This window comes from Electrona antarctica, assembly GCF_951216825.1.
Source record: "Electrona antarctica genome assembly, chromosome: 9".
Taxonomy (NCBI): domain Eukaryota; kingdom Metazoa; phylum Chordata; class Actinopteri; order Myctophiformes; family Myctophidae; genus Electrona; species Electrona antarctica.
The window spans coordinates 11,049,077-11,075,629 of NC_136790.1; the positions used below are offsets into that span (position 1 = coordinate 11,049,077).

The 26,553-nt window shown below is 43.2% G+C and overlaps 1 protein-coding gene across 1 annotated transcript in view; it reads left to right on the top strand.

Moving 5' to 3' along the window:
* atp2b4 (ATPase plasma membrane Ca2+ transporting 4) overlaps positions 1 to 26,152 on the top strand; it is a 146,026-nt gene extending 119,874 nt beyond the window's left edge. Inside the window, exons 19-22 of the mRNA XM_079510344.1 lie at positions 2,357 to 2,568; positions 5,183 to 5,290; positions 7,831 to 8,013; positions 21,393 to 26,152. Of these exons, the coding sequence (XP_079366470.1) occupies positions 2,357 to 2,568; positions 5,183 to 5,290; positions 7,831 to 8,013; positions 21,393 to 21,641 (752 nt within the window). The 3' untranslated portion in view covers positions 21,642 to 26,152. The remainder of the gene's footprint in view (positions 1 to 2,356; positions 2,569 to 5,182; positions 5,291 to 7,830; positions 8,014 to 21,392) is intronic.
* The last annotated feature ends 401 nt before the right edge of the window (positions 26,153 to 26,553 follow it).

Consider the following 26,553-nt stretch of genomic DNA (forward strand, 5'->3'; position numbering starts at 1 on the left):
CCATGGATCTCTTTTCAGATTCTTTGCATAAAAGCATTTATTTGTATTGTACGAAGAGCATGGAACAGGGGAGATGCTTATGAGGCCTAGCCTATAGAGCATGGAACAGGGGAGATGCTTATGAGGCCTAGCCTATAGAGCATGGAACAGGGGAGATGCTTATGAGGCCTAGCCTATAGAGCATGGAACAGGGAGATGCTTATGAGGCCTAGCCTATAGAGCATGGAACAGGGGAGATGCTTATGAGGCCTAGCCTATAGAGCATGGAACAGGGGAGATGCTTATGAGGCCTAGCCTATAGAGCATGGAACAGGGGAGATGCTTATGAGGCCTAGCCTATAGAGCATGGAACAGGGAGATGCTTATGAGGCCTAGCCTATAGAGCATGGAACAGGGAGATGCTTATGAGGCCTAGCCTATAGAGCATGGAACAGGGGAGATGCTTATGAGGCCTAGCCCAGGGGTTCTCAACCCGTGGGTCGCGACGAAATTATAACAATGCTTAAAACACCAAAAGGGGTTCCCGCCCAAAATGGTTTAAGGTTATTGTAGCAGTCAATTTATATTGGGGGTCGGGAGGGGGCGGGGCGGGGGTCCCGAGACATTGCCAAAGCATTTCCGGGGGTCCCCGGCCAAAAACGTTGAGAACCCCTGGCCTAGCCTATTAGTATTCTGAAATTCTTGAAAGCCCATCTGGAGCATTAAAGATTTAAGATTTTCCACCCTGTGCCATAAAGTGACTAAAATCTGAACAACACAGCCACATACAATATGATGTGCTCATTCTTGAAAAAGAATGTATAACATTTTTTTATCACCTCTTACCCCTTAAAGGGACACTTGACATTTAGAAGATTTAGAACACTTTCCTGGGGGTCTTTATTTGTGTAATATGTGGTTTTAGATATTTTAGCAGTGAGCCCAGTGTCTCTGATGTCATCGACACTGGGCTCAATTCCTTCCTGGACTACAATTCCCATAATGCTTTGGTGCACTGCTCCTCCTTGTGGATAGATGGAGGGCTGTCTTACTGAGACAACATGTAGTCCAAGGTTAATTAAATAAGGTTAGGAAGCGAAGACTGGGCTATATGCAGCCAACACTTCCGCGTTCAGCTTCCTTGGTCTCAATTGCGCATGTTTCTTTCCTTCCATGGAGCAACATGGAGTCCACCGTATGGTCTTCGCTTCCTAACCTTATTTAATTAACCTTGATGTAGTCCAGGAAGTAAGTGAGCCCAGTGTCGATGACATCAGAGATACTGGGCTCACTGCTAAAATCTAAAATATCTAAAACCACATATTACACACAAAGACCCCCAGGAAAGTGTTCTAAATCTTCTAAACGTCATTAACATATAATTTTCTGCAAAAAGGGTGAAGTTTCCCTTTAACTGAAATGTGATGATTTAAATAAATAACACAATTATCAAATTGATAATAAAAAAAAATCATCGATAGATTAAACGCATCTTCATACTCATAGTTTAAGTTGTAGAAATGGGTGAAAAATTATGTTAAATAGCCCTGAAATAAAAGTAGACGTGAAATTAGTTCATTTCAGCAGTGACATGTCTGTAGAATTAACTGGGTGTTTATCTGTACTTTTTCAGTTTATATTGTGCGTCTAGTTAACACCTTGATGGCCCGGACCTATTTAATCCATTAATAAAATGTGCCCATTTATAGCGCCCGGACCACTTTTACCGGGGCACCGGAAGTTGTTGTGAATGTCTGTGTAGCAGCTAACAATAGCCACACTACTCTAGAGTCGATCGACAACAACGGGAGGTAAGAATAAATCTATCGCGACTAGCGACTGGACAGCGGAGCGCTGTCTAACACAGGATCTTTTTTTCAGAATTAGACGGGATGATTTAGATCGCGAGTTATGAACGTTTTAAGATTTCCGTTTTCGTCCGCTAAACAGGCAGGGAACATTTTCGATGACGTGTCACTGTTGTGCAACACTGAGGATTGAGCAACAAGCGCTCCTAGGCTGTGGAGCGATGCGACCGGTTTTGATATCATTAATCTCCGTCCCGATTATCAATCTCCGTCTAGGGCACTTGACCATGAACTTGAACTTGACGGTGATCTCCGCCCTGGGCCTCCAAGGTGTTAACCAACAATGATTATTATGATGTCAAAATTGGAAACGATATACTTACAGGTGCAAGAATAGGCTTTTCTTGTGCCAGTCCCGATTCAACGTTCCACTTACTGAACCTATTCCTATTTTATTTATTTCAGTGGTCCAAAAATGCAGTGCCTAATTTGGCACCCACCCTGACCACAACGTAGATCACCAGAGATCCCTGACACGGCATTTCTAATGCTCTCTTCCCCTTTCGCAGGCGAGAACTTCTTTGACATCGACAGCGGTCGCAACGCACCACTCCACTCCCCGCCCTCTGAGCACTACACCATCGTCTTCAACGTCTTCGTCATGATGCAGCTCTTCAACGAGATCAACGCCAGGAAGATCCATGGAGAGAGGAACGTCTTTGAGGGAATCTACCGCAACCCCATCTTCTGCTCTGTGGTCCTGGGGACATTCGCCCTACAGGTACTGTATGGTCTCATACATTTTCGCACACGTGCACACGTGCACATACAGTTGGGTGCCACCGATATTGTCCCTTATCATTTGACCCATTTAGGCCTGACCTCAAAATTTAAAAAAAATCCTTCTAAATCCCCCAGTTTTCTGAAATAAATATTTTCACGATTTTTCAAAAATAGCAGACCTACAAGCTCGTAGCGCGCCACTCGGTGGCGCGCTATGAGCTTGTAGATCTGCTATTTTTCAATAGCTAAATTATAACAATGTTTAAAACACCAAAAGGGGTTCCCGCCCAAAATGGGTTAACTGTCCTTTTGCGCAGATCACGCAAACCTCAGCAAAAAGAAAAGGACAATATCGATGGCCTCCAACTGTATACGTGCATGCTTTTTGAGGGCCGCTAGATCCTCCAAGGTCTGGCTTTGTGTGTTCCGCCCGTGACGTCATATGGTGTGCCCAAGTCTATGGACTTTTTATGACAATTTGTTCCGTACAAACTTTCAGGCCAAGTCAATGGGGAATGTGGGTCATATATAAATAAAAAGATAAAAGGTGCCCCTCTCTTCACACGTGTGTGATTTTTTTATTATTATTATTATTTCTTCTCTGTATTGAAATTGGGAGTGCCACAGGCCTACTGTATATCCTAGGCATAAATAATTATCATCGGATATTACTGTTATATTTGCACATTTCTTTCTTCCAAAAACTGTTGATGTACTGTATTGTATTTTACATATGCATGTTCTGTATATTACACACCATTTGTTTCTTGCAATTATTCTGCGTTCATTTAAACTGCTGTTTGTGTCATGAGAACATCCACACAAAACGCAATTATAACAAGGCGATAAAATACCGTAATTATTTTTTCATAACTAGGTCAATTTTGTGTGCAAATTAAAGCATACTCCATGAATGAGGCAGCACCAAATTAACAGTTAAATGAGAAATATTCACGATGCATTTTTGTATTGTTTAATTTTCACACACGTGTTTCTGTTATAAAGCTGTATTTCAATATTCTAGATTTGTATTATTATATTTGTGTACAGAAGAGTACAATTCTTTTTTTTTTGTTCATCACATCCTTTATTACAGATACTGAATTGGGCTTTTTCACTGCCTACTTATAGTCTCACCAAAGCACAAAAAACTACTTCACAACAACAATGCTTGTGTAACTAGGATATTCGCTGCATAAAATAGCTTTAATAGGCATGGATTACATAACAGAAGATCATCAAGTCGTTTGACATTCTCTTTACAGTACACTAGATCAGGGGTTCTCAACCCGTGGGTCGCGACCCCTCGGGGGGGTCGCCAAATTATTTTAGGGGGTCCCCAAATTATTTCAAATAAAAAAAAGATTTTTTTTAAAATTTTCTTTTCACGAATTTTCAAAAATAGCAGACCTACAAGCTCATAGCGCGCCACTCGGTGGCGCGCTATGAGCTTGTAGATCTGCTATTTTTAAATAGCTAAATTATAACGATGCTTAAAACACCAAAAGGGGTTCCCGTCCAAAATGGTTTAAGGTTATTGTAGCAGTCAATTTATATTGGGGGTCGGGAGGGGGCGGGGCGGGGGTCCCGAGACGTTGCCAAAGCATTTTCGGGGGTCCCCGGCCAAAAACGTTGAGAACCCCTGCACTAGATTATACTGGTTGTTGAGGTGCATTCACATACAGTACTGTAACACGATTGGTTTGAGTGACATGCTTCTATATGAAGTCAATGCGTTGGGAGCTACAGTGTTTCCCCTATGACGAAGTAGCAGCGGCGGTGAATATCTATTTAACCTAATCAAAAGAAAATGATTCCAAGGCACCCCAAAGTGGCCCTGCGGACGGCCTCCAGGCAAAACACTGTGTGGGCAACACCCAGGCTTCCATCTTTTCCCATGCAAGTTCATGGATGGCGATGCATTCCATGTAATGGAGTCATCATCATCATCATAACCTTTATTTAAACTCGGAGTACAATTGAGGGGCAGGCCCTCATTTTCAATGTAGCCGAAATACAAAACACAAAAATCAACAACATACACAAATACAGCAATATAAAATATATGAATTGTAAAACAGAAAGTGTAAAAAATAAAATAACTATAATAGATAGATGAGAATCAATTAAAACAGTTACATTGTTGAGTAAAAGTGCTAGAAATAATTTCCCTGAATTGACCTAGGGAAGGCAGTGATCAGATTTTTAGGGATTTTTGGAGTTCGTTCCAATCAAATGGAGCACTGACAGAAAAAGCTGCTTTACCTAGCTCTGAGTTAGCAAAAGGAACCTTGAGGGTCAGGAAGTCACTCGAGTGGGTCTGATACGGACTTGGATTCTGATCCAACATAGAGCAAATGTAAGAGGGGACCATTCCTGAGATGGCTTTGAAAATGAAAATATACCAGTGCATGTCCCGCCTCTTGTGTGAAGTTGCTGGACTCAGCAAATGATAAGCCTGCCCGATCAACATTGCCTGCCAGGAGTAATGGCGAGTGCTTTGCATAAATGAAAGACCGAAAAAGTAACATTATGGCACTTTGTCCACACGCACACAGACACAGACACGCGTGCATACACAGATGGATGACTTGACCTTTCTTTTGTTCCAGATCGTCATTGTGCAGTTTGGAGGGAAGCCTTTCTCCTGCACTGCTCTGAGCCTTGACCTGTGGTTGTGGTGTGTGTTCATCGGTATAGGAGAGCTGCTCTGGGGACAGGTACAGTAGGAGACACACATACCTTTGAACCTTGAAGCGGACAAATCAAACTTAAACAATTGAGTTTCACATACACTATAGTGGGAAACGTGCATTTGAAAATGATATGGAAAATAAACAGCTTACAGTTTGATGATAACAGGCTTTGCCATTTTCGGGTGTTGACGCGTGGCACAGAGCACCAAATCAAATGGGTCCAAGTTCATGATTGCTTTGCCAGCATGCGGAACAGAGAGAGAGAGAGAGGGAGAGCAGTAAGAGCCCTGTAGATTTTAGACTGACCATTTTCCATTTCTATTTTGACAGTACGAATAGGCTCTTGCAGCCTGATACTGCCCAGGGCTTAGGTTGCTCACTGAATGCTTCAGTGCGGATTGAAATGAGCGAATGATGGGCCATGGCCTTCTCAAATGAATCAGAGACGATGCGTTTCACTACTATGAACAGGTTGGACATTGTTATGAAAGAATTGCCAGTTGACATTCAGAACAGACACTTTATGTCTATGCCAAGGTAGACTTAAAGGGGCATGACACTCTAGTATAGTCTGATGTTATAGTAGCAGGCATCAATTGGCATGCTTGCTCATTGGCATCAAATATTCCCAACGTTCTAAAATGTACTGGAAATGTACTGTACCACCTCTTAAAATAACTCCCAGAGTGTTCTTTTAACCAACTTAATTCTCTGCCTGGCTTCAGAGCGTTTTTCACCTACCTTTGAAAAATCATTGAATATTCGATCTGACGGACTTGACACCGGGCACTGCACTCCCTGTAGTGGTGTGGAATATGTGTGTCAAATTTGAAGTCGGTGGGTGGAACGGTTCTCGAGTTACGTGGATTTCAGACGTTCAGAGACGTGGCGCATTTTTAGATAGATAGATAGATAGATAGATTTTATACTTCAGTTAAATAACACTCAGACCTCGGCAGTGTACTCACTTTCTCTGCTTTTAGTGAGGTGCGTGGTACTGGCATAATCAGCAACACCACATTAGCATAATAACTTCATTGGTTGTCATCTGCACCGGCACTCATACTGTAAGATGAAAAATATGTGATTCCATAATGTGTATCAGTGCCATGCTAAATTTGCCAATCAATTCTGATTAATAGCCTGCTCATGCAACAGAACTCAGTTACTACAGTGTTAAGTAAAGCCTGATTTATAATTTGTCGTACAACAGTGTTACCTTCTGGAAATAGCCGAACTATAAGCTCACAACCCGTCAAATGGTGAACTTGTATATCAGCTATTTTTGGAGCATTACACCATCGTAGGTGTAATGCCCGCGTCCGAAACGGTCGAGAAATGACAGAGTTACAGTGTGGGGGTCCCGGGGGGTCCCCTGGAACATCCAGACCACCAGGAACGTGCCCAGGGGGCTGGCCCGCTTCCGGCGAGCCGCCCCTCGTCCGAAACGGTCGAGAAATGATAGTTACCGTGTGGGGGTCCCCGGGGGTCCCTGGAACATCCAGACCCCAGGAATGAGCCCAGGGGGCTGGGCCGGCAAGCCGCCCCGTGTCCGAAACGGTTGAGAAATGGTGAAAACCAACCAAGCTATTTTCGTGCTCGGACAGACCTAGCCTGGCTAATAAGCCAGACTAATATCACACTGTCGCCGGCAGGCATTTTCTTTTGTGCCAACGGCTGATTCGGTCTGGCTTATTAGCCAGGCTAGGACAGACCCAGGGACACAGGGACACACATGGCTCTGTAATGGAGTCTTATTAGCCAGGCTAGGACAGACCCAGGGACACAGGGACACACATGGCTCTGTAATGGAGTCTTATTAGCCAGGCTAGGACAGACCCAGGGACACACATGGCTCTGTAATGGAGTCTTATTAGCCAGGCTAGGACAGACCCAGGGACACAGGGACACACATGGCTCTGTAATGGAGTCTTATTAGCCAGGCTAGGACAGACCCAGGGACACACATGGCTCTGTAATGGAGTCTTATTAGCCAGGCTAGGACAGACCCAGGGACACAGGGACACACATGGCTCTGTAATGGAGTCTTATTAGCCAGGCTAGGACAGACCCAGGGACACAGGGACACACATGGCTCTGTAATGGAGTGGTTGCACCACTCAAAAAAAATCTGTTACTGCAATAGAAATATGGAATGGACATAAAAATATTTAAATTCAGTTAAATCTATAAATTCAAGGAAATGTTTAAAGTAGATAAATATAGTAGATAAATCTAAAACTAAACGTCCACATTTTTTGTTTTTGTATCTGTTATTGTGCGGTTTGTTGCGACTAACATTTGTCACAAACTCTCGACTGTAGTTACATGTAGTGTGTGTGTGTGTGTGTGTGTGTGTGTGTGTGTGTGTGTGTGTGTGTGTGTGTGTGTGTGTGTGTGTGTGTGTGTGTGTGTGTGTGTGTGTGTGTGTGTGTGTGTGTGTGTGTGTGTGTGTGTGTGTGTGTGTGTGTGTGTGTGTGTGTGTGTGTGTGTGTGTGTGTGTGTGTGTGTGTGTGTGTGTGTGTGTGTGTGTGTGTGTGTGTGTGTGTGTGTGTGTCCTATAGCTGGTCACGGCCATACCCACACACCGCCTGAAGTTCCTGAAGGAGGCAGGCCATGGCACCGCCACGAGCGAATTCCCAACGAAGGATCAGATCGAAGGAGAAGAGGAGATCGACCAAGCCGAGATCGATATGAGGAGGGGACAGATCCTCTGGTTCCGAGGCCTCAACCGCATCCAGACTCAGGTACGACAAAGTATTTTAATAGTTTTGGAAGAAATGCAATGCCTGATTTTTACGTTGCAGCACATCGTGTCAGGCATCAACAGTAGACTATCTACGTACAAGACAAGTACTTTTAGTTTAGATCTGGCATTTACTATGCACAACACCCACGTGCAACTGAGTATGAATCAGGCTTAAGCTGCTGTTCTTGTTTCAAAGGGGAAATGCAGGTTCAGGTTTGGCCAGATGTTCAAAATCATCATTAAGTATTCTTGTTTGTTAAATAACTTTGTAATAAAATTACATGTATTTTCTGAGCAGTCCCTCCCTAGCATCAACAGCTATGGAAACAGTATCCATCACAGAGTAAGTATCTTTAACCATGTTGCTTTTTTTTTAGCATACCCCCCCCCCCCCAACCCACCGACCCATCCCGTCCCGTCCCGCCCCCCCACCTTAAAGAAGACGCAACAGAACAATGTCTGGCAGCTATTGCAGCACACTGCAATGAAACGGCATCCATTCTTTTTCCTCAGGTTGTGTCATGAGTTGGAGTCCAAACTAGTAGTCTAAACTAGTTTTCATTTCCCAGTGGATGTGGTGCACCCATGCATCCATTCTTTTTTCCTCAGGTTGTGTCATAAGTTGGAGTCCAAACTACTGTAGTAGTCTAAACTAGTTTTCATTTCCCAGTGGATGTGGTGCACCCATGTGGGTGAACAGGTGGATAGCACTGCAGGGTCTCCGAGAGCTGCAGAACTCCAAGGGAGGAAACACAGCAAGTGCTGCCATCATGCAACTTGTACCGTCAGTTGACATGGTTGGCAGCACACTGAAATAATGATGGTGTGTGTGTGTGTGTGTGTGTGTGTGTGTGTGTGTGTGTGTGTGTGTGTGTGTGTGTGTGTGTGTGTGTGTGTGTGTGTGTGTGTGTGTGCGTGTGCGTGTGCGTGTGCGTGTGCTCACACACAAATAGAATTGCTGTCACTGAATTCTGTGTTCGGAAATACTGAATACGTTTCTCACCAGCCATGTCTTTTTATAGTTTTTTTTGGGGGGGCAGATACCCCACACAAACATCTTCACACTTCAATTTTAATTATTTGAGTTGCATGAGGAAATACACACCGGCATGCGCCAGACAGCACCAACACATCTCCAGCTGTGAGGTGATTGAGTGTCACTTGCACACATCATTAACAGTGGTTCCAGTGCCATCAACACTTCTCCTTTCAGCTTCATTGATTAGAGTCAGGACACAAATAAAAGAAGACCATCTGGGTTGTGATATTACAGAAATATTTTGGGATGTTTTTTGTTTTTCTCTCTGCAAAAATATTCTGAGCAGCATGTGAAATATTATTGTTATCGACCATTTTCACAAAACTCACTCAGTTTGTCACAGCGTCTTCATCCCCAGTCAGTTGAATTGAAACATCTTTATGAAAGGCCTGGCTGCTGTATACAGATGGTGCACTGCAGTAATGGAGGATTGGAGGTCTAAGGTGGCTGTGTGCCCTGTTTGCTCCAGATCGCACCCTCATTTTAAGGTGTGCACTTATTTTGCTAATTGGCGGCCATGGGCGCTAAATAAGCATTCGGTATTTAGGGTTGGCATTTGGTATTTAGGGTTGGCATTTGGTATTTAGGGTTTGCATAGCTGAATGGCGAGAGAGCCTGCCTGGGGAGCTGCAGTCCGCAGTTGTCCCAGGTACGCGTACGATTCTAGTACCTGGCCTGGCTGCAATGTGTCGAATATGAGTGGTTGAAGTGTCCTTGAGCAAGACCCCTAACCGCACCCCTTGTGGGGAGCAATGAGCTGGGCTGAGCTGAAACACAATGTCCCCCGCGGGAGCACGTAGGTCAATATTATTATTATTATTATTTATTATTAACAGGGGTACCAGGCGCCATGTAAAAATGACAACGATGCTGCCCGTTAGTTCTTAACCACATGAATGTTAGTGTTCGTCATAATGCCTTTTCAGACTGTGTTCGCCATTCAGCTTGCAATATGACATGTCCTGAGCTTGTAGATCAGCAATTTTTTGGCAACGAGATTTTGTGTACATGGGGGGGGGGGGGGACCCAAGTATAGCCACGTGGGGTACCCCGGCAACTAAGTATTTAAATGGTTAATCAAGCCTCATGTATGTGTACAGTATGTATTTGCGTGTGCGTTTGAATGCACATGCAAGCATTTGTAATGGTGCCTTGACTAATTGTCCTCCTACAGGATGGCACTCGTGGGTGTTTACATTGCGAGATGACATTAGGTCTCTCGTCAAATCATTATTTGTCTGGGCTTCGTTGGCCTTGGTTCCAACGCCTACCGGATGCACAGCTAACATTGCAACTTCCCATGCTAGATTAGGCAGTGAAAGATAAACAACTGCATTTAAATGCTTAAACCCTAAATACTTCAGTTGACCACATGGGTCTATGTAATTCATATATGTCAAACTCAAGGCCCGGGGGCCAAATCAGGCCCGTGAGTGAATTATCTTTGGCCCGCTGAATGATATTTAATTAGTATTAGAACTGGCCCTCTGGTATACTGCACGGACCACCATAATACTACAAGTCCGCCAATGCACTGCGAGTGCACTGGCACATATCACATACTATGAAATCAGTGCTTGGTGAGGATCATAGAACAGGAAACTGAGCTTAATAATAATGCATTTTCAGTTTTAAATGCATTAACTTTTTTGCTGTTTGCCTGGGATGTCCTCATGACCGCGGTGCCCATGTGTTGAAACACAGTCCGGCCCTCGACCTCGACCGATTTCTTTATTTTGGCCCACTGTGTATTTGAGTTTGACATCCCTGTTAAATTGGTCCCCTCTCTTTTCCCTGTCACCGAAAATATCCGATCTATAAGCGCACAACACGTCGTGAGCTTGTAGAATTATCACCCCGCACACATAGCCTAGGTCAGAGTGAGGAAGTACTTTGTTTGTTTGTATTTTCTTGCCCTGCCAGCAATGCAGGAACTTATTTTATTCCAGTTTGGCCTGAGGATGAAAAAGGATTACATTTAATTATTGTTTCAACTAATATCTTTCTCTTCATACCTTTTGCGTTGGCTTAACAGCAGGGGACCTGGAGCTTTAGCCTGCAGCTGGTTATGTAGCGCCTCCGTCTTGTCTTTTCCTGTTTCACTCTCCTCCTCTGCCTGTTCGTACAGTACATCTGCCTACCTTCCCTTCTTACAGACACTCTTTCTCACTGCTCTCTGCCTCGCCATTGCTCTATTTCTATAAGTCTTTTTTTTTGTCATCTTCATAGCCTAATGTCCTGCAAATGTCGCCGCTCAGATTCTGACTTGGGGTGCGGACTATGTCGTGACTTGCAGTGGGTGTCATCGAAAGCCTTCATATGTGGCTACATTATGAAGGCTTTCCATGATACCCACTTCAGCCAGATTTATTCTTGTGCGTACATGTGATGTGTTGTGCGATTCGAAGAAAAAATATTTTTTTCAACTGAAAAAAAGTGCTGTGACACATGGACACTTTAGTTGATGCCCCAGTTCTAGAATCTCTCTCCCTCCCGCCCATCTTTCTGTTTCTGTGCCTGTCTTTCCCTCCTGGGATGGGAGGAGGGGGGGGGTGAGGGAACAGTAGGGCGGTGGGGGGTGGGGGGGGTGGAGACAATGAAAGGATGCGAGCTAATTAGGTCCTTATCTTTCTCCCCCCTCCTCTTCCTCCCCCACTACTCCCTCCCTCTTTCCCAGTCTCTTCTCTAATCCTTGTGTGCAGAAGTGTGTGAGATTTTATATTACAAATACATAATGTCTGCACAGTGCACGCGTGGCTAGTCAAACACAATGCGGAAATAAATTGCTACAAGGACCTTCGTTGCCAAATCTTCATTAGCCACCCTCCAACTAACACTTTTTCTGTTTCTCTTTCATTAAGGACTTGAAGGGCCATTCCTCCGCCTTTCAGACAGTTTTTCTGGGATTTTCACATTTCATTCCTGCAATAACTATCGTTTCTCCCGTTTAAATGGCAGCACTCGGACTCCCTCTCTCTCTCTCACACACACACACACACACACACACACACACACACACACACACACACACACACACACACACACACACACACACACACACACACACACACACACACACACGCACGCCATCTGTCTTTCTCTCTCGCTCAATCTTTCTTTTCTTCTGGTCACTCTCCTGGCTCTGGGCCTTTGCCCTCAGTCCTGTCTCGACTTCCCCCACATCTACAGTATCTGTATGACTGCCCTTTGTCGTACTGTCCGCCTCTCTTTTCTACTCATGACACTATTCTTTGTGCTTCTCTCTCTCCCTTCCAAAGCGTGCCCTCTCCTCACTAACAAGGTGGCCTCCTTCCTCTTCAACTAATTCTCACCAAAGCTTTTTTTTTTCTTGACCTGTATCTTCGATTTAGTGCATCTTCTTTCTCTATTTGATATATCTTTAATTCCTTGATATGCAGGTTTAACTCTTTTATGAATCTTCTCTTAAGTCCTTGTCTTCTCTTAGCTAGGGCTGCAACAGTTAATCTAACTAATCGATTTAATCAATTATAAACAATGATTTCTATAATAATAATACAATCTTTTTGGGGAAAACATTTAGTTCCCCCGCACCCAGATACCAAAAATAGCAGATCTGCAAACTCTCAACACATGTAATGTGTAATATGTTGTGAGCTTGCTACTTTGGTTATTTTAGTGGTTAATCAGAATAATCCTTTAGTCGATTATGTATCATGTCGAATATTTTCACGTCAATGTATCATTAAAAAAAGAGAACATTCGCTTGATTGATATTAATTAAAAAAATGAATCTAATTCAGAATAATCGCTGAGAAAACAAACGATAGTTGCAGCCCTATATACTCCTATTAACTCCTTGCCATAGGCACTCTTCCTGCCCTGTAGCACTTGGCTGTCCTGTCCTAACCTCTGTGCTTTGGCTATGTCCTTCCTTCAGATGGATGTGGTGTATACCTTCCAGACAGGCCAGGCCCCAGTGCCGGGGGCCCTGCGTCGTCAGCCCTCCGTCGTCAGCCAGCACAATGATGGTGCGGCCAAAACTCTGTCTAGCCCCACCCACGTAGGGCTTAGCACCTCCAACTCAGCCACGCCCCTCCCCGCTGCACCTTCTTCCTCCTCTGCAGGCAGTGAGTGCCGTATACCCGCGGCATGACCAGCCCGCAGCCTTGATCCCAAACCGTTTCCGTTTTGCGGTGTTTGCCTGTTGTGTTATCCAGTCGGAATGCTGAATGTTGACGTGATTTGACGAATGGGCCCAAAGCAAAGTCCTTCCCTTTTTGTTTCTATGGACCCCTCGCACCTCCCCGCTTCTGCAGTTTTGGTTATTGTTCATCAGTCACATTAAGCCTGGATTCTATTTTGTCATAGGCGTACACCGGAAATAGCTGAACTACAAGCTCCTAATTCGTCGCAGTGTGACATGTTATGAGCTTGTGGTTCAGCTGTAGAGGGTATGCACGTGATATCATCATACCCGGAAGTTATGCGAGAACGCCTACTGAGTGGCAAAAAACGACTTTCTGGACTTGACAGCTAATACATCCAATCAAAAAAATCTGATTACATTAACCAATTAGCTGCTCGTGGCGGAACGTTCCGTCAGAAGGAATCCAACTAGCAACTGCTTCAGGCGTAATGTTCCGTCTGATAAGCTTTAGTATTGATATCAAACCGGATCGCTGATTTATTTTTTTTTATTATTTTTTTTGGCTTGGCCTTTCCTTCTTTAGCGATCCTAGACCGGGTTGCACAACCGCGCTGCCGTCCACCTCCCATTATACAGGCTGACTAAAAAGCTGAATAACTAATCTACGGAGCTCTCCGTGGTTTGGATAAAACGCGCGATGTTCGGAGGTCTAGATGGAAACATTGGCGCTTTCTAGAGCAAGGATGGCTTCATTTTAGCTCGCTAGCATTGGCGCTATTTATTTAGCATTAAACATGGACGCCCAAAACAGGATGTGGGTCCAGCGTGTGCTGCATTGAAATGGGCTCGGCAGTCTGAGGTTGGCTCTGCGTCCAGCAGGTGGCAGTATAAGTGTTAAACAATGTTAAACTCACTTTGCCACTCGATTTGCCACTCTCTTTATGCGCATACCCACTATCATTAGAGTTCTCAACGGGCCTGAAAATTAAAGCCCGGCTCTAACTGGGCCCGACTGGGCCAGCCCGAGGCCCGGCTCGGCCCGAACAGTTCTCATCATTTTAGGCCCGAAAACCCGACAAAACCCGAGAGGAAAAAAAAAAAAAAAAAGATTGTTAGTGTGCGCACTGCGCAGGCAGCGCCATGTTGCGACTCGCGAGTGAGAGAGAGAATGGAGTCAACGGACATTATAATAGTTTTCTAAATGGAAACATCACAATCATGTTCAGTTGTTGAAAACATAATGTTAACTTAGTAAGTTCTCTTCTGCGCGAAATAGGTTATAGTAGGCCTACGAAATAGGTATTTAGCACTAGAATGTTAAATCCCCTTTGTAGCTCTCATTCTCTCTCTCTCTCTCTCTCTCTCTCCCTGACGGCGCTGCCGCTGCTCGTGTAATTTATATTTTATCAGCAGAGCAGAGATCTTTTCTAGTCTACAAAGTTAAACAAAGTTACAAACCCAAAACATGTTCTACTGCAGTCGCAGACCTGCTATGTTCGGTGAGCGACAGACGCCACTGACCATGCATGCACTTGCGCTGTGCAGTAGTAGCAGTAGTACAAAACAAATCATATTCTAGTATGAGAACAAGGCAAGCTCAAGCAGACCTTGTATTTTGAACTGTAGCCTACTGTCTTGCGCTTGTATGTAAACTGCTAATAAAGTATTCAGTCAATCAATCAATGCTTTATCTGTCTGCCTTGAATCCGTGCGTCTGCTCTGCTGCGTGCTGCTGAGCACCGCCGTGCCGCGGCTGTAAGTGTAACACCTTTAGTCATGTAAATTCAGGCTATTATTTTCTTTCTTCTAACAAAGGGAAGGCTATAACACCTATAACAACACTTACCAGTTTACCACCTCATGACCAGGCCAGCCAGACTCCGCAGTAGTCAGTCGTTAATCATATTCATAGTCATACATAGGCTGGCACAGCTACACACTTTCTTTAGTAATAGACTTTTGAATCTTCTTCTTAATTCATTATTATTGACTAATACCTCTCTGTGATTTATGGCCCTTTAAAAAAAACGATCTACAAGTTAAAAAAGCGTTAGCTCATGGTGCATTGTATTTGTGGTCCTGGACTTCAGTGGGTTTGTAGATTGAATGTCTATTTTGTGCGCAACACCAGATTGCAATGAAGTATAAATCAGGCGCCCCTCAGCCTCACTCAGTCTGACAGACTTTATGCTGCGCGAGCAGCGCAACGCGTGCTGTTCTCTCTCTCTCTCCAAAAGTTTTACATCCCAAATTCCCAATCCAGTCACTGTCAGCGGAGCAACACAACACACTGACAGCACTGCTGTTCATTATTAATAAATAAATACACAAAGACAGATTGACAGAACAGAATCATTTTTATTGGGGAAAAAAAATAAAAAAATAAAAAAATCCCCTTTAGCAGCGCCAACCCGAGAGCCCGACCCGGCCCTACCAATTAGCATATATTTCAGCCCGGCTCGGCCCGAACCCGTCGGGTCGGGTCGGGTACCCTCGGGTTCGGGCAGAATTTGAGAACTCTAACTATCATTGGCCTGTGACGTCGCCGTACGATGATGACGTACAAGTTAATTATTTCGGCTTGTAACTTGCTCGTTCATTTATGGGCTCTTGATTGTGCTTTTTCATTTTTAAACTCCTTGTTGCTAAACTCTCTTATATTATCTTTTACTCCCGTCATTCTTGCCTACACGGCACAACATTTCTCCTCTTCTTATTGTTTCATTTTTTTCGATCCCAGACCATATTTCTCCCTCTTCTGCACGATACGGGGATTTAACTTCTTCTCACAAGCTCACATTAACCCTTCTGTGACTTGCTGATTTCCTACTAGCCATGTGACAGATAACAGGAAGCATTGCCAGGAAAAAAATAGGGTGGGGGGGGGGTGGTGTTTAATCCTTTCCGCTATGCAATACGGGGGTGGGGGATCCCTGTCCTATTTTCTCTCTGCCTTTTCTCCGGAGCCTGTGGCTTGGGTGGAGCGATAATTTCATGGGTTAATCCTTGCTAGGGGGTGAAACATTCAGACAGATGCTCTGTATGGAGCTGGGTTCTTCATTATGGCGAGCTAGTCGAGGTGTTAATGGCCAATGGCTTTATTTATTTGTATTTACTTTCAACCAACCAACCATGCAGCGGTTCCCCCGGTTTCCCTGGCTTCTTACCAGCCCTGCCTGCCTGCCTGCTCGTGTTTCTGCATGTTGTGTTCTGGTGTCAAGCAGAAACGTTGCATGTCCAAAACTGAAAAAAAGAACCTGTGTTTTGATGGATCCAGTGGTTATTCTTTAGTCACAAGCTCTTGGTAATACTTTTAATTGTTTAAATATGTAAAACCCATACAGTTTTTCAAAAACTAGCAGCTCTACAAGCTCACAATGCGTTGCATCTGAGCATGTAGACTGCTTAATTTTGCGCACCGCTGTCATACAGTGTAGTAGGGCAATAAAAAACATACGTTGAAATATTGAGATAAGCTCAAGGTTTCTGCATGCCGTGTGTGTGTGTGTCATTATATCTCTCTTCATTAGTAGATGCTTCACTACTGGTATCATACTGTATATATTTGTATATCCAGAAGTAAGTATAATGCTGTGGAAAAAGTACTGTCTTGCTGTTTACATTTTGCACAGTTTATATGGAACGTTATGGGGGGGTTTATTCTCATTTGTTTAATGTGCAAGATAAACATGCTGGAGTCACGTCACGATTTTCTACAGACCCGACGAGTCAAAAGTGGAAACCATGCCAGCAGTCAAACATGGTGGCAACAGTGTCACGTTTTTGTTTAGTTTATTTTGGATCTGGGCGACTTGCCTTCAGTATGCCATCTGCATCAGAGGATTTCCATGTGAGAATAATCGGGTCATCAATCTGTAACTTAGTAGAATTTAATAATTTTGCTAATGACCCAAGAAGCGAGTGCAAACAAAAACACAGACAAATCGACACTTAAGCGCCATTCACATCAAGCACTATAACTATAAATATGTAATTTTATCTGAAGTGGATGGCAGAGTCCAAACGATATTTGTAAACTATATCGTTTGGATCCATTTCAGAGCGATGTCATGAACGATATAAACATTGACCTGACATTGAGCCAATCGAAATCCATCTAAAGGACACCTGGGATGCAATCGGTCTCACTCACCCTCGGATGGTTTTGTTCACACATGCTTTTTGTTATGCTTTAGATGAGTATACACGTCCTATTAAATAAATACGCGGGGTACTCTTGACGAGTATGCTCGACTTTTTGGCGTTTAATATCGATCGATATAAGAAAGCCTCGCTATTTCCCATTGTTGGAATGGCTCCGGTTAGTAGGCACAGTTTCTAGGGATTCTCTTGCAATGCGGTTGCGCGTTTAGCTTCTGTACTAGCCGCGGCCTTTCCATGCTCTTTTCTCAGAACATACGGCGCTGTGTGTGGTTTTGATCAGATCGGCGATGTTCAGAGGTCATTTCTGATTTTCCGGGGATCGCAATTGGAATATTGGCGTTTTCTGGAGCGAGGATGGCCGTCGCCATGGCTCGCTAGCATTGCCGCTATTAGTATTAGCATCCAAGATGGCCACATCTGGACGTGCGTCATACTAAAACAGACTCTGATCCGGTGGCACCCAAGCGCTAACTATTTTGTCCGCCAGGTGGCACTCATTGTGTTAACGGAGATGAGGAGACTATTATGAACGCTAGCTGACATTACTTCAGGTGGGCTACATCAATCAATCTCACCTCTTTATAATTATGAATCAGGGTCAGATTATCCATGTATCGTATTGATCTATCTCTCCCCCTCTACTTTGTCGTTCTTCAGTGTGGACGCTCACTTAGGTACAGTGTGGTTATAGTTGTGGTTATCCTGCTTGATGTGAATAGACCCTTCATACTGTACCGCCGCGGTACCATCCTGTGAATGTGAGCTCACTAGCTGCAATGACACACGTCACCACGGACGCACACTTGTTGACGTCAACGACCGTGTGAGCAACAGATATACAATGCGACAAATGTCCTGTGCATCTTTGCATCTGCCTCGTGTGAACGCAGCATCACAAGGGCGGCTATTTTCAACGCGCAACACCACTGTGCGACGAAGTATGAATCGAGCTCAGCGTCTTAACGTCTTAATTCTGGGCAGTAGAAAAAACAGATTAATTTGTGACTCCAGTCAATGAAGTATACTTTTAAGTGGTTAAGTTAGTCCAAGCAAGCTGTTACTTTTTCCACACTGGGACATTTAGGAATGGCATAACACAGTTTCCTAAATAGATATTTGTGTTTGTTCACTCAATATGGACCCTTTGATCAACATGAAGGGAGAAAAGTAGAAAATCAGACACAGACTGCACTTTTCACGGCTCTGTATCTATCTTTATCCCTTTGTCTCCTATTCTTAGGCATGTGTGGTACACATGCCTAAGAATAGGCATGTGTACCACACAAAAGACAACATTACTGTCTTTCTTTCCATTTGTCAGACGTATTGCTCACAAAATCATCTCTTCTCTTCCTTCCCGCTTCATCTTCACAAGAAGTGTCATCCTTCCAACCCTCCATTTCTCACGGATGTGACTCTGACGCAGTGTGAGCTTACAGTTGGGCTATTGTTGGTGCGCAACACCGCCGTACAACAAGTATAGATCAAGGTTTAGCAATAATGTGCGACTGTGCTTGCGTCTGTCTGTGTGTGCGTGTTTGTGGATAGTATTGATTTCCAGATGTGTATTTGCTGGTCACCCTCCCTGGCCATTTCTAACCCAAGATCCCAACTGTACTGTTTCAGCATGTGGACCTACAGCAGGGGTTCTCAAATTTCAAGCAGTATGCAATAGGCCTCGGACCCCCATAACTCTACAGGTGTACAGATGGAACCAAATGGACCCAATAAGGGTCTCACGTTGAGAGCCACTGACCTACAGTTTGACGTATTGCCATGGGTCTGTATGGGGTTCGTACTGTATAGGGTTGATTCCATCCACTAAGACTACAGTATGACGAAAAATGTTCGTTGACTACCTTTTTTCATTGAGGAAAACTAAATAAAAACTAAGACTAAAGCTGATGACTAAGACTAATTAATAATGACAATTTCGTAAACAAATACAAACTAAACTAAAATGTTAGGGAGGGACTAGTGGAGAAGAGATCCAGTAGAAGTAAAAGACAAGTCATTTTATGTTTGGTTAATTGCGCTCTGAAAATAGCAAGCTCACAACAATGCGTCGCTCTGCGACACATCTTGTAGATCTGCTATTTGTAACCAAGTGTAAAATCAGCCATTATGACGACATCAAGGCCCGCCAAAAAAACGCACTAAAACATTTCAGATGACATAAATACAACTAAAACTAAATTACGTTTTATTCAAAAGATTATGACTAAACTAAACAAAAAAATTGCTGTCAAAATCAACACTAGTACTGTAGGTCATAATGTCCTCACTGGGGTCGTAGGGATCTGTGTAAGGGGACACTAGGTCATAATGTCCTCACTGGGGTCGTAGGGATCTGTGTAAGGGGACACTAGGTCATAATGTCCTCACTGGGGTCGTAGGGATCTGTGTAAGGGGACACTAGGTCATAATGTCCTCACTGGGGTCGTAGGGATCTGTGTAAGGGGACACTAGGTCATAATGTCCTCACTGGGGTCGTAGGGATCTGTGTAAGGGGACACTAGGTCCTAATGTCCACTGGGGTCGTAGGGATCTGTGTAAGGGGACACTAGGTCATAATGTCCTCACTGGGGTCGTAGGGATCTGTGTAAGGGGACACTAGGTCATAATGTCCTCACTGGGGTCGTAGGGATCTGTGTAAGGGGACACTAGGTCATAATGTCCTCACTGGGGTCGTAGGGATCTGTAAGGGGACACTAGGTCATAATGTCCTCACTGGGGTCGTAGGGATCTGTGTAAGGGGACACTAGGTCATAATGTCCTCACTGGGGTCGTAGGGATCTGTGTAAGGGGACACTAGGTCATAATGTCCTCACTGGGGTCGTAGGGATCTACGACCCCATTATACAATTTTAATGACCATCAAAGTGAAATGCACATCAGTAGCATCATAGTATCCCTTTAACCACATTTCATGAAAATTCGGCAAAATCCACAAGGTTATGATGAGTGTTATGTTGTGAGCTTGTAGATAGGCTTTCTACAAAGAGATTTGGTAATAAAAAAAAATAAAAAAAAGAGGGGACCAAGTATAGACCCCTGGGAGACCCTGGTCAATGAAGAATGGTTTTAATGCATTAAACGTGCTGTCAGCAAGCACAAATATATATATTAGGGGTGCCACGGTTTACGGTATAAAACCATACATGCACACACACACACACACACAGGATATATTCAATAAAATAAAAATGCCTTAACGAAACAAATTCAAAAAAGCACTTTTCTCCTTTCACATTCAAATTGAATCCCCACCAGCCTGGCGTGCAGCCACTCACAAACCACCCACAAATTCATCCCTCTGTCCCTGCATCTGCGCCTTTTCATTCATATGGTGCCAGCTGGGGGGGGGGGGGGGTGTGTATGTTCCAGCAAGCTTGTATATTTTAAATAGGTTTGTGTCTGTCTGTTATGCAGTGTGCTGTAATTTAGGCACATCATTTTGTCACTCCACCAGTAGTAGTAGTTTTGGGGTTTTCAGTTGGGTGGTTATATTTTCATTGTATGGAATTCTTCCCATGATCTACATATACAGTATCTGCATCTGACCTTGTGTTTCTTACTTTATGTTAATGTATTGGTTTGTGTTTTGCAGTGTTGTTCGCTCCATTCTGGCCCTCCTGTCACCTTCCATTCAGTGTATTTTGTATCAATGGTCATGTTTCATTTTGCAGTTTCTTCATCTGCATTTGTGTTTGTTGCATTTACATACATTTGTGTTTTTTTCTTTTCTCTCTTTTGTGCATTTCCAAAATTGATTTCCTTCCAGTTGACCCAACCACTCCATTCTCCATTCTCCCCACACAGTGGCCATCTTGTGTTCCTCTCAGGAGGTTCCTCATGCCTGAACCCCTACATGCCTGCCTCAAACCATCATACTGTCATACAAAATGGAGGACGTGTCGTATCAGTGTGGTGGTCATGCTAACATTTTGTCCCATTTCCCTCCGACCTCCTTTGTTTGTTTTATTCCCTCTCCCTCCCCCCTCTCTCTCTCTCTCTCTCTCTCTCTCTCTCGTCCGTCTCTCAGATTAAAGTGGTGAATGCTTTCCGTAGCTCCCTTTACGAGGGGATAGAGAACCCAAAAGCCCAGAACTCCATCCACAACTTCATGGCCCACCCCGAGTTTGTGCCCCTGTCCGAGGAGGAGGCCCGCACCCCCTCCATCGATGAGACGGGTGACGAGATCGAGACCATCCCCAGCTCTGCCACCTCTGGAGGAGGAGGAGAAGGGGAGCCGCCCGCCGCCTCCGTTCCCAACGAGGAGTCCTCCATTTGACCTCTCCCTCTCCCGCTCATTCCCATTGACATCACCCTTTCTTCTGAATCTTCTCATCTCCCTTCCTGCCGGCCTGACTGCCTCCTCCACCACCACAGGAAGGCATTTTTGCAAAGCTCATACTTTTAACTCCCACTTGTATGGCCCCTCTCTCTCATCTTCTTCATCCGTTCTTCCAAAGACTCTTCTCCATCCTCTCTGTTCTCTTGTCATTGATACGGCCAACTATGCTAACTAAGTTGTCTAATAAACCGTGTTCTGTTTTCGGTCGCTCTGACTTTGGCGCTGGCATGCGTACCTGTCCAATCACATCACAGCCCCGTTCCCTTTAATTCCCCAATGGCTGGGGTCAGCAACCTGCATCCATGTTTTAAAGACCATCACCTGTCCTGCACACTTCTGTTTTTTGTTTTGTTTTTTTCTACAGTTAGTTTTTAGGTTTAGTTTTTGGTTTTATTTTATCCAGTTGGAACTCCTGGACTGAGAAGCAGCATGTTATGTTTGTTCGTTCTGTATTGCTCCAGTCCTGTATAATGCTCTGAAATTACACTGAACTTTATAGAGAGCACACTAATTCCAGTGTACATATGCTTTTTGCTCCTCTATGCAGCTTAAAGCTGGTTTGATGATTAGAAGTTCATGGTGTTAAAAAAAAAAAAAAAGACAAAAAATGTAACCATTGATGGTATTTGGTTTTGTGTCTTTTCTTAAGTTGCTTTTCCATTGTACATAGTTCTTTTCCAGTCTTCTAATTCCAGAGTTGTACTTGGTTACGCCCCACACCGAAAATAGCAGATCAACAAGCTCACAACATGTCACGTTGCAACAAGTTTGAGTTTGTAAATCGGCTACTTTCGTACAAGCTGCTGGTGCACAACTAAGTATAAATGGAGTGTAAAGGAATGTGTACCAGTGGCTGATCCAGCACTAAATGCAATGTCTTAACTGGTTGTGGTACACTACAAACTCCAAAGTCATGAAGGTTTTAACTGTCTAAAATTGTCCCTATGGGTTGATGTTTTTATTTAGTTTTTATTTTTTTTTGTGAAAGGACAGCACTAAAGATTCTTAGCTTCTTTTGCTCATTTTGAATGTGTCATACTCGAGAAGAGAATACAAAATTGCCGCCCCACGTCACGGAAGGCTTGCATTCTTTTAGTAGTCATAGCAAAACAATATACGACCTCATCTCATCCAATAAGGGTTCTGGGTTCTCTCTAGCCCCTCCCAAGTAAAATTGAACGCTTACCATACTGCCTCAATTTGGAGTTAAGAATTACAAGCATTCTGAATGAAGAGGAGTGCTATTTATTTTTACAATGAACAGTCTGCCCCTCCAGTAGTATGCATGTTATGTTTCATCTGTGTTGACTGTTGAGTGGCATGGGGATATGGAATATATGGGACACATTTTGTTGGTTAGGGCATCTACCTGTGTACAAGAAATATTATAACAAGTTATTAGTCCTATTGGTTTTATTTAGCTTGTCACTCCATTATGTGAAGAAAAAAACTTTTTTTTTTAGTTTGTACGACCAAAAATAAATGAATCAAAAGGTAAGGTATGGAAGGTAAGGATTGCGTTCCACTCTCGGGCATAAATCATCTCGGCTCAGCCCTGTTAGCTTCAGTGTGAGGGAGGATTGTTATTGAACTTCACTGTGTTGGCCGTGGCCAGTGACACGAGGGACATATTGATCGCACCCAAGCTGCGGGGATAACAATCAGCATCCTAGATCTAAATCCAATATGTATTCCTGCCTGTCTCTCCTCTCCTGCTCTCCCCTCTGTCCTGCTATTACCAGGGTCCACGTCTCCAGGCCCCACTCCTCCAGATTGCCGTTTTGAAAGGAACAAGAAATCAACCCTAGTTATCACAAGCAGGCACATGTCAAAGAGCTAACCGGTCTGATATGTCGTTATGTGCTGCAGTCAGGCTGGCACGCGTTATCGGATACAAGTAATGTACTACTACTACTGCCATATTTCAACCTCCTTTGTCATAACTAGGTTCTTTCTCCCCTCGGATAAGCTTTTTTCTACGTAACAGAGCCATATTTTCTAGGTTTGCCTGTATTGTTTTTTTATCCCATTGTTAGAGTTGATTTTCTCACTCCAATACCCCCCCCTGCCCTTTTAACACTTCACATGACCAAAAAGTTAAGAGGTAACTGAAAAGAAAAAGATATAAATTTGTCACTGCCGAACTACGTTTTAAAGACCACCTACGATGTTTACATTAAAAAAAGAAAACCATGTGGGTGACTGACAGCCTGATCCTGCGCTTCCCTCCTGATGAGCCTATTGTCCCTCCCCTGCGCTTCCTCCTCGTTCCATCGCCTCGCTTTTCGTGAGTCTCCCAGTTCTATATAACCACAGTAAATGGGGAAATCTTTCTTGCATGGTTTTCATATAAAACTTCAATGTTTTGCTCATTTTTTACGATTCTGTATTTTTATATTTAGTACTTTTTAATATTTTGGAGATATATGATATATATATATATATATATATATGTGTATAGGCTGAAGAGTTTTGGTGACAGTAACAGTACATGAATGAGATGAATCTTAGCCGTGGAGTATGTCTTTTTACAGCTCTCTATATACAGTATATGCCACGTTTGTCGTCTTGGTGATTTGAGGCTAGGGCTAAGAAAACCCAAAATGACTTGTTTACTTACTGTTGGCCATGCAATTCGAAATATAACTCTCAGCAATCTATTCTTACCACGGCCCTTTCACGCAAACATGACCACTTTATCTAAAGTCTTAGGAGTACTCACTACATGCAGTAGTAGGATTTCGCAATTTACCAAACTCCAATTGGGATTTGTGGGAAATGAAACCTAATGGATACAACTGACACAGTATAAAACATTACATGTACAAGTGAATGGAATTATTGAATTGCTATGGTTTTGTCTTTCTATCTTTCTAGAAGAAACCGTGCTTCTCCATTTAGTATGATGTAAATAATGCCATATATTCTAAGAAGGAAATATGAAGTAACTGCAAACTCTACGGGTGTCATTACAGAAGGAAGGGGGGCAATCAGCCAACGATCATCCAGCAAAGCTTTAAAAGGTTCAGCCAAAGTCTTTATTTAGTACAAGCGTTTGCATTTATCCTTTGGTTTTTGCACAAGTTGAATGGATATTGTCGTGTGTCGCGCTGCCCCCTGTTCATTTCCCTCTCATGTTGCATGTGCATCTTCCTTTGGCTGTGCTGTGGTGATCTTTAGTTGAGCGGTTGCCCTCGTGTCCCACTACAAGTGTACAGCCCAAATATAAGAGAGAAAGAAAAAAAAACACTTGTCTGTACAACATCAAAAAAACTAGCAAGAGAAGACTAAGAGAAAATCACAATGCCCAGAAGGTCCAGGCAAAGTAATGTCTATTTGTCTTTATTTTTCACTGGAGAAGCCATGTAAAGGCTTTTTTTCTACTTTTTTTTCTTTTTTTTTTCCTTTTTCTTTTTTTTGTATCTGTCAGACAATAAATTGCACAGGCCTCAGTTACGACTAATGTATGGAAAAGGAACATGCTTGGATATGGAATAACTGTTTAAATTTAACTGCATTGCTTATTCGTAAAAGCATTGCCTCTCTTAGAATAGCTTTCCTTCATTTAACATTGGGAATTTCCTTGGATATTCTTAACATCAGTTGTAAATGAATAAAAAATGTTTTAAGATAACTGGAATATCACAGTTGGAGAATATATATAACCACTTAATTTACACATGGGAATATGTAAAGAATATATACCCAAACCTGTTTTCTTTGTGTTTTAATACATTCTCAATTTTATTTAATTGCAAAAGACAGTAAAATATATTTCTTTCATTGATATAATACAATAGGCACTGGTGTTATTTTTGTATAGACATAATAGCTATGTGGCATGCATGACCTATATACAAACGTTGGTGGTTTTTAAAGCAATATGTCCAACCTGGTGCGATTGATACTGTCATGTTCTGTGTAGCCTAAAGCCACTGTATAAAAACAGAAAAAAGACATTTGGATAAAAAAAAGAAGAGAAAAAAAAAGCTAACTGTTCAGTATATGTGTTCAATGTTCTGCATGTTTTGGTATGGAATGAGACATCAATGAGACATCAATGAGACATCACAGGACATAACTGTTTCCGGAATGAAACTTGCAAATGACACACACCAAAATTACACGCATATACTGTACTGTACATGCAGACTCACGCACACAAACACATTCTGTGAGGAGAAACGCACACTGAGGAACGTGACCAACAAGACCAGCTTGAAAACGATGTCCTAGTTTTTAGGGTTTACCACCAGACTTTGTTGGATGTTCTGCATTTCATTCACCAATATATATATATCACGCATTCACTTACTCCGTTTCTTGTTCCAAAGTGAGTGAGTGTGTGTGTGTGTGTGTGTGTGTGTGTGTGTCGCATCTCCATTCCCCACAAACGATTGTATTTCCCCATTCTAGCATTTTTACAAGATAAACATCAGTGAATGCCACTGTCTCCCATATCTGTCATGTGAGACCACCATTTTAAGTGATTACACAACCGTTCACTTATCTAATATCACCATGGAAAAGCCACCTTGTTGTTTGAATTCACACGCATCAGTCGTCCCATTGTCCCTCTTTCTCTCTACCTGCATCCTTTAGTCAAATTATCTTATCTGTTGGCTTATGACTTGTTGAGTCATTGATGGGACTGACAGTGACCACATTCAAAAGGTGCATAGCAAAGTCACTAGGTCTGTTATGGATGAACACAAGCCGCATGACAAAACCTTAATGACATGGTGTTCGAGTTTGTCAATATTCCTGTGAACTGAAAGACTTGAGTGGGGTCTTCTCGGTCTTTTAGCATTAAGAAAAATAATACAATACACGCGCACACTCATCTGCT